The sequence below is a fragment of the Mus caroli genome, chromosome 15, assembly GCF_900094665.2.
Source record: "Mus caroli chromosome 15, CAROLI_EIJ_v1.1, whole genome shotgun sequence".
NCBI classification, from domain to species: domain Eukaryota; kingdom Metazoa; phylum Chordata; class Mammalia; order Rodentia; family Muridae; genus Mus; species Mus caroli.
The window spans coordinates 66,818,024-66,827,447 of record NC_034584.1 but is presented as its reverse complement, the minus strand read 5'-3'; the positions used below and the strand labels follow the sequence as shown (position 1 = coordinate 66,827,447).

Below are 9,424 nucleotides of genomic sequence, written 5' to 3'. Positions count from 1 at the left end.
CCAAACATTACTCCAGAGCCTGTTCTTTTTGTTTTTTTTTTTTTTTTTTTTTTCTCTTCTTTTTTTTTTTTTTTTTTTTTTTTTTTGGTTTTTTGAAACGATTTCTCTGTATAGCCCTGCTGCTATCCTGGAACTCACTTTGTAGACCAGGCTGGCCTCGAACTCAGAAATCCAACTACCTCTATCTCCCAAGTGCCAGGATTAAAGGCTTGTGCCACTGCCACCACTGCCCGACCAGAGCCTGTTCTTGTGGAACAGTAAATGCATTGAAATGACCCCAAAACAGATAATGCCTGGGTTGTGGCAGAATATCTAAATGTTGTGAAGTTACATAGTTGTCAATCTTCAGAATATCATTTAGAATTTGCAGCTTTGGGTTGGAACACAAGTGAAAGTTCCTAAGTTCTAAGGATCATGGCTGAGTTACTATTTTGATGTCCAATATTATAGCAGACTGTATTGTAAAAGTTATTCTAAACAAGTGCTTACAGAGAACTCTGGAGAGTTCTACTGACCAGGTATCATTGCCTGTCACTGTGTGAGTTTATTGAGGTGATGAGTATTTTCAGGGTTTGAGAATACATTTCACAATTATTCCTAAGGATAATCAACTCATTCTTACAAATATCCTCTAGAAGGAATACATATGAAGTGAAACAACTTACGAATCTCTTCATATTGTATATGAACTGTTTTTCAAAATACCTCCCTGTACTCCTGTATGTAACGATTCTGAGTTGATGGGACTGTTTTAACTGTGCTTACTGCCCTCAATTGTTCTTGATTAGGGACATTGCTGCTCGGAATGTTCTGGTGTCTTCAAATGATTGTGTAAAATTAGGAGACTTTGGATTATCTCGATATATGGAAGACAGTACTTACTATAAAGGTAAGAAACCAGGGCAACAAATGAAAAATGGGCTCCGAATCATTGATACTTGGGTTGCTTGTGGGAAGAATGAGTTTTTGACAGGGTTTCATTATTGTAGCCTGGACTAGTCTCAAAACTTGTAACCTTTCTGCTTTAGTCTTCTAAATCCTAGACTTACACCTATATGTCAACACATGAAGATTTTAATGCATTTTTTTTTTGAGGATGTGTGCCGTGATGTGTTTACTGAGATCCAAGACCAGTGTAATAGAGTAAGTTTGGCCTTGTGAGCCAAAGGTGCTTGAAACTTTTAGACAATCGCAACCCAGAGCTCACCTCCAAATAACTCAAAACAGACTAAGACTTAGTTATGAGACATACAGATGTAAAATTAGAAGAAACAACATAACTCTTTGAGATCTGAGTTTAACAGGGACTCTTAAACATGCCACCAAAAACAAAGTTTATTAAAATATAAAATTGATAGATCCAATCATGCTGAAATTGTGTTTGTTTTATAAAGGATGAATGACAAGGTACAAAGCAGGAGAAAAATATTTGCGAAGAACATAAATGACAAATGGTAGTCTCCAGAATATGGGAAGAGCTCTTTTTTTTAATATTTTTTTATTACATATTTTCCTCAATTACATTTCCAATGCTATCCCTAAAGTCCCCCATACCCTCCCCCCCACTCCCCTACCCACCCATTTCCACTTTTTGGCCCTGGCGTTCCCCTGTACTGGGGCATATAAAGTTTGCGTGTCCAATGGGCCTCTCTTTCCAGTGATGGCCTACTAGGCCATCTTTTGATACATATGCAGCTAGAGTCAAGAGCTCCAGGGTACTAGTTAGTTCATAATGTTGTTGCACCTACAGGGGAAGAGCTCTTAAATGTAAAGAAAGGATGCATTTAATCCTGGACAAAAATATGAGTTCACAAAGACTGTTCATCGTCTTAACCACTAGGAAAATACAAGTTCAAGCCCCTGAAGGATACTATTACACACTCATCAGAATTGCTAAAAGAAAAGTAGTGCCAGTACAGTAGAGAAACAGATACGGGGAAACACATTATTTGTTGCTTATGAAAGTGAAAAGGGGGACTGGAGAGATGGCTCAGTGGTTAAGAGCACTGACTGCTCTTCCGAAGGTCCTGAGTTCAAATCCCAGCAACCACATGGTGGTTCAGAGCCATCCATAATGAGATCTTCTGGAGTGTCTAAAGACAGTACAGCGTATTTACATATAATAAATAAATAATTCTTTAAAAAAAAAATGAAAGGAAAAGAAAAAGAAAGTAAAAAGGTGTAGAACTTATCACACAGCTCCCGGTATGACAGAACAGTTTTTTCATGGGCATTGATACAAAGAAGTAAGACCTAGTTTCACACCAGACCTCAAGTACTAATTCAGCTTAGTGATGGGCTGCCTGTTTACTGCCCTGGTCTGATTCCCAGCCTTCACTAACCCCAACTCATTTCAGTTCAGACCAGAGTTCTTCTCCCAGTAGACCCATTACTTCATGAATTGTAGAAATAGTTTGGCTATTTTAATCTACATTTTTCACTATCTTGAAATGCATTTCATATCTAGTACAAATCTTCACTGGTCCTAAAATTTTACTATAGAGCTAAATTCCAAGTTCCTCTGTATAAAGACCAAAATTCCACATCATTTGAACATTTAACAGTGCCTGGCAATACAGAAATGGATGCTCACAGTCATCTATTGGATGGATCACAGGGCCCCCAATGGAGGAGCTAGAGAAAGTACCCAAGGAGCTGAAGGGGTCTGCAACCCTATAGATGGAACAACAATATGAACTAACCAGTACCCCCCAGAGCTCCTGTCTCTAGCTGCATGTGTAGCAGAAGATGGCCTAGTTGGCCATCATTGGGAAGAGAGGCCCCTTGGTTTTGCAAACTTTATATGCTCCAGTACAGGGGAACACCAGGGCCAAGAAGTGGGAGTGGGTGGGTAGGGGAGCAGGGTGTGGGGGAGGGTATGGGGACTTTCGGGATATCATTTGAAATGTAAATGAAGAAAATATCTAATAAAAAATTGAAAAAGAAAAGATAGTCAGCTAACAAAATCCATATAAACACCATATCAGAATGATCAGAATTGATCAGAGAGTCTTGCTACTTACAGAGTAAGGCCTATAGAGTGTGTGCTTGTTCCTGCCTGCTCTGTACACTTCCCTCCCCATGCTCCCCACTGTGTTTCTCCTCAGTGCATGGTGGGACAATTGACCAATTCTTTGTTTGTTACTCCCGGGACCACATCTGACTGTGCTTTTTTGCCTGCCTTCAAGAATGAGAGTCACTTGAGGAAAAGTGCCCTGTGTGTCCCACTCAGCATCTGGAGCATTAACGAAGTTATGCCTCACCCCTAGTAGGAAGGAGTGTTTTCAGGATTGCTTTGATATATTTATCATTCAATCGCTTCTTCCTGCTCTGCACATATCAGTGAAGATATAATCAATCTTGATTCTCCATCAATTCCAGCTTTGTTCATTCACATCTTTGGTAGAGTTTATGACTCCACATTAACACTTGGAATGATTTTTGTAGTCACTCAGGGTATGCGTAAGGCAATAAAAACTTTGAGCTTTCCTAGGCTCTACATTTCTATCTGAGGTCTGAGCCAGAGGACTTGATCAGGAGGCAGAGAATAACTCTGGCTTCTGTGAGCAAAGCAACTCCAGGCAACTGACTTAGTGGGTTTGAGCCTTGTTTATAAAGAATAGAACCCCCAAGCATGATTCATTTTAGGATTTAAGGTTAATATGTTTCTTTGTATTTGCTGGAAGCACAGTGTTGTGTCTGGGTCAGCTTGGTAGAGCATAACTGGTCTAGCAGGAGTGGAATGTATAGGCTTTACACGGGGCATTTGGAGAGCAAGGATCCCAGTTGCAGGTGAATGTGCTCCAGGATACTGTGAAGCCTCATATCATGGGCTGTGTGTTCTTCCTAACATGCACAGATTCAGCCTCAAATGGAAAGGGGAGAGCATCCAAGTTTCTTGTCTACCCCACATATACTTTTCACCCTGCAAAGCACCAAGTAAAAGAGTCATTCTCCCAAAGAAATGGATGCCTATGGGTCAGAGCTGATGCTTTTTATTTTGATGCTGAAAATCTTGACTAGCTTTGTTACTACTCAATTAGCTAACAAAGAAAATTCATTTTCTGAAATTAATCTTCTAGCTTCCAAAGGAAAATTACCTATTAAATGGATGGCTCCAGAGTCAATCAATTTTCGACGTTTTACCTCAGCTAGTGACGTGTGGATGTTTGGTGAGTATTTTTTTTTTTTTTTAAGTAAACTTCGCTGTACTCTGCAAAATAAAACTAGCATCACCTAAAACTTAGCATCTTCAGAGTGAGCATCCCTTGTCAGACGCTGAGGTCTGACAGCGTCTGTGGTCAGTATGGCCTGTCGTCACTGTTCCTGCTCTTTTCTGTCTGCCGTCCCCAAAGGAGCAGCTGCTTGTTTTCCTCTTTCTGTTCGCTTTCGTTCTCTCCCACTGTTGCCAGCGTGTAGGCTCTTCTGGCTCAGTGAGTTGCTGCTAGCCCAAAGCATTTGTATTTGTTCTCTGTCTTGTTCTGAAGCTGCCTGTCTCCGGGCTTGGGAGCTGGCTCTTCATCTCCTTTGCCTTGGTCTTTACACACATTCTTTCCCCCTTGCTCTGTTGACTATATTGTATTGAAAGTGTGGATGCTTAAACACTTTCTGTGCTTGTAAAGTAACTGATTCCTCTTACTGTCTCCAAAACCGTCTTACCTGATGTTGGTCTTTCTGCCTGGAATTCCTGATTCTTACTCCTCCTCAGCTGAACCCTGTCTGACCTAAAATGTCCCCACTTTTGGGAAGTTTCACATAGCAGGTATCTCTCTACACTCTGCTTTTCCTTCTGTCGCTGATGCTCACCTGTGGCTCTTGTGGGTAGTCTTGAGTGAAGTCATCTCTGTAAAGTATGAAACTGCTTCAGAACAGAAATATAATAGTTGTTTATTTAACTTCTGTAAGTAAAGTTAACCATAGATATCAAATAAGCATTCTTTTTCTTTTGTCCGAATGCTGTGGATTTTAATCCATTTAGCTTTTAGGCAGGGTTTTAGTTGAAGGCTCTGGGTTCGGTCAGTACAAGTGCTAGGTGGACTTGGCCATGTAAACCACAAGGCAAGATGTTCGCTCATCTTCTCAGGGACTCTGTGCTTCACAGGCTAAATGCCTCTTCCTGCACATTTTAACATTTTTGGAATACCTTAAGATTTTATAGTTGGTGTTCATCAGGACATGTTTTAATGCAGCTGTACTTGCTGTCTCGTGTGGACTTTGCTAGAGTTTAAGCTGTATTGTTACTTTGTTGTATGATCGTTTTAAGAGAGGTTTTTTGGTAAGAAAATCTAAATGGTAAGAAAAGATTATCTCATAAGTACACTGGCATTGTTTTCCCATCTTGCCATAAATGTTTACTATTTATAATCAGTGTCATCATAGATTTGACTTTAAAAAATACAGTATTTAAAGAAATGTAAAACCATTTTGGAAATTAAGGATGAGACATGTAAATTTCAAAAAAGGTGCTTGGAGACATGATACAGTAGTACCATGGCGGATAATACTGTCCTGGTTCCCAGAGAGCAAGGAGCTCTGTCTTCAGCAGCGAGTTATTTTTGTCAGGGACTCTTTACAAATTTAGTTCATAGAACTAAATTTGGGGCCAATTTGAGAATCTGGTTCCAATGAACACATAATATGGCTTGCCTCCTTAGAGGCAAACTTCACTCTGCCCAGTCTGTACCTTCCTCTCAGGACCTTATTTTTAAATGTGTGCTTGAGGATAGGAATAGATACAGGAAAAGCTCTTTAGAACTGGTCTGTCCAGAAGGCACGAGGGGGTAAGGAGGGTCAGAATACAGAGTGGCCCTGACGGGATTCAGAGAGAGACCTGCGCACCATGCCACTGGGCTGCTTCCCTATCCCATGCCACCACTGTCAGTGTCTGGCAGTGCTGTTACATTTGTTCATTTGTTTGAAAGATGAATTCTTTGGTGAATAAGAAGATGGTGGACAGATCCCTGATTCCCAGAGTTAGAGTAGGTACAGCCTCTGAGGTTCAGTCATGGTCTTTAGATGAGGTGGGAGTTGTGTAAATGAAATGATAACCCTTATGTACCTTGGTGGAAAAGAATCCAAGCTTTCTTGAGCTTGAGACTTAAATGATAGGATTTTGTTTTGTTTTGTTTTGTTAAACCTTAGTGACTATATTTAAAATCAGTATGGCCCTACATTGGTGGTGGGGCAGGTATAAAAAGTCATTGGGGATTTGGTTTTGGTTTTCTGTAGTTTGTTTTTGTACCAGTTAAATTATACAGTAGCTGGTAGACTACTTGCTAATCCAGAATTTTCAGAAATAAGCCGCCTAGGAAGTTCTGACTCTGATGTTCTTGGTGCCACATGAACTAGCTGTTGCTATTCACCTGTGTTTTGCCACCATATTTTAGTCTAGTTGCCCAGCTCTGCCAGCTGCCTATCTGGTCCCTTAGCCTGGACCTTTCTCTCTGGGTGCTGAGCTCACTGCACTGTTTTCGTTCCCACTCCGCAGGTGTGTGTATGTGGGAGATACTGATGCATGGCGTGAAGCCTTTTCAAGGAGTGAAGAACAATGATGTGATCGGTCGAATTGAAAATGGGGAAAGATTACCAATGCCTCCAAATTGTCCTCCTACCCTCTACAGCCTTATGACGAAATGTTGGGCCTATGACCCCAGCAGGCGGCCCAGGTTTACTGAACTAAAAGCTCAGCTCAGGTAGGAGTCGGGTGGCGAGGGCCTGGGGTGGGGGCAGGTTTGCTGCTTCTCCTCCTCTGCAGTCATAGTTCTGAGATGGTTATGTCAGCATATCTAAGGTGGCCCTGCTTCTTTAGGACACAGACACTTTGGAATTTGATTTGTATATCTTGTTGCTTTAGAGCTATCAGTGAATTAGATCTTAAGTTCTTACTGAAGCTCTGATGATGATCTTAATTCATTTACCCCCCTTCTGACTTAGAAGGCTTGATCAGACCTATCATTATAATGACCCAGCTTACCTCTCCAATCTCACCTCATAGAACTCCTTCATGACATTTTGTGCACCCGCCACACCTGACTGTTTTATAACTCTCCTGCCGAGGCTCTTGACCTTTTCACATGCTTTATTCTCAATCTCTTTTCTACTTGATAAACTCCTGTTCAGTCTTCAGAATCTAGCCAAGATGTTCCTTCCTCCAATAAACCTCCCCCATTAACCCCATCTCCCAAAGAGAGAGCATTACTTTGGTGCCTTTTGAAGACTACTGCTGTTGTATTTAATACATCTCTTGTTCATTCAGAAATTTTGTGCCAGGCAGTGGTAGGCACTAGGTCTTGGAGGAGTTACCAGTCCTCTGGAAACTCACACAGAAACCAGATTTGTGCCGATTCCCTCAAAGGAGCATCTGTATAGTACCTAATTCTGGGTCTGAGAAGATTTAGGCTGGCTTGTCTGTGTCCCTGGCATGACTCAACCTGATAGATGTCACCATGTCCTGCTCATTTCTGCTGCTCAGTGCTGGGGTTAGGACTGGGCACCAGGTGACTGAAGAAAAAAAGTTTGTTGAGTTGATTTGGACTGAGCTAGCACTTTGATAAGATTGTGTTTTAATATAATTTGCAGGATAGGCAGCCTGAAACAGGTAGCACTTTGGCTCCATATATACTGCCGTCTTCTCTCAAATTTAGGGTACTTGCCTGAACTTGACTTCTTTGTTTACTGGCTATATTGTTTTCAAAAGCATCTCCAACTGTTGCAGGACAGAATGCTCATCTAACTGCCTAGTGCTCTGTTACTTCTATAGGCCCTCAGGAGCTATCCTTGACTGAAGCTTCTTTTTGGAGTGTGTCAAGGAGGTCAGGCCCCATGGGAAAAATAGGCAGTTTATAAAGTGAGCAATGTTTGCTAAGTACATTTGTAGCCTCAACCTAGAGAGCTCAATAGTTCCACTGAAGAGACAGTGGCAGTTGTGGTCATTTAGTGCAGTGAGACTCACTTCCATAAGACCACTACACTCTCATGGCTCTTTTCCCTGCCACACAGCTCTATATTGCTTTTCTCATGGTAGGCTTTTGGATGCCTGCAACAGCCACAGTCTTTCCTCCTGAGTTTTCTTCCATCTGAAACCCCGTGTTTTTGGCTGCTTCGTATCTGTGTTGTAACTCTTAGAGCTGCTTTGCTCAGCAGATATGTTTGTTTTGCTGGTTGCTTTTTGCACAAGTCCCCTTTGATCTTGACAGATCCTAACCTTGAAATCTTCCTCTTTCTGGTGGGAGATCCATCACCCTCTCTATACTCACTTCTTTGCTGACTTTTTCAGCTTAAATGTTTCTGCCTCCTGACTACTGACTAGCTCCTTTCCATATAGACACGATATTCTACCTATAGTTAGACGGGCCATTTCCCTGCCTTGAGTTTTGTGTGCTGTATATACCCTTCCCCACTGCCTGGCCCACTCCTAGGCACTGCCTCTCCCTCCATTTATAGCTTTGGGCTTGCTCTGCTTAGAAACCTCAAACTTCGATTGTAAGTTTCCTGCAGTACATCATACTGTCTAAGAAATGGAGCTGTGCCTTCTCTAAGCCAGCTTCTCCAATCCTAGCCCCTTCTCATATATCTGGCAGTAACTGGTTTAATATGACTTTCTAGGAAAGTATTGCTGCTTCTCAAACACCTTCCACTGGCTTCTTTTGTGTCCAGGCAAAAGCTGAATGGATATATTTAGGGCCTGAGAATATCTTGACCTCTTAAATAAAGCCAGACTCTACACACATGAAATGCTTCTTCCACTAGCAAAATCCTCCCATTTTTCTTGGCTTCTGTGTCCTGGCCCTTCTGGCTTTGCAGCCTGCCCTTCAAGTCCTTGAGGCTCTCTTGGGTTAGCCATGCTCCAGGCAGCTGCAGATGGACTGCTCAGGTCCTGGGCATGGAGCACAGATGATGGAGCGCTTTCCTGCCCTCGAGGAGCTCACAGTCTAGTATGTCTCCTCCCTACTAGACTGAGGCTCCTTGAGGACAGGGATCGTCATACTCACCTCCTGCCAGGAGCACAGTGCACATGTGCTTCTACTGTAGCCATGGCTGTCTTGTACACAGAGACTGCAGTGGAGTTGGACTTCACCATTGGAACATTTGTAGTATGGCCAACAGAAGACATTTGTACTGTGTACTTTATAATACAATTTCTTGTTGGGTTTTCCATGAGCAACATGTCACAATAATTAAATGAGTTCTGTTATTGAGGTTTGCTTCATTTATATTACATCCAATTCTTTACTAAAGAAGCAGGAAGCCCTTTGCCACACCAATAAATCAAACATGATCCCCAAATTTGTCTCCTTAACTACTTTTAAGGAACCCTTTGAGCAGATGCATCACTACAGCATCCACAACTGAACTGTGGGTTCACTGACTGAGAGCTGAGAAAGGGCACCTTCAGATGCTTGTAACTTAGCAAAGATTCTTGGCC

General features: G+C 41.9%; 1 protein-coding gene across 14 annotated transcripts in view; it reads left to right on the top strand.

Moving 5' to 3' along the window:
* Ptk2 (protein tyrosine kinase 2) overlaps positions 1-9,424 on the top strand; it is a 201,117-nt gene that overhangs the window by 146,675 nt on the left and 45,018 nt on the right. For all 14 annotated transcript variants that reach the window (XM_029470118.1, XM_029470117.1, XM_021183064.2 and 11 more), the window contains 3 exons: positions 789-889; positions 4,083-4,172; positions 6,488-6,692. In XM_029470118.1, the coding sequence (XP_029325978.1) occupies positions 789-889; positions 4,083-4,172; positions 6,488-6,692 (396 nt within the window). The remainder of the gene's footprint in view (positions 1-788; positions 890-4,082; positions 4,173-6,487; positions 6,693-9,424) is intronic.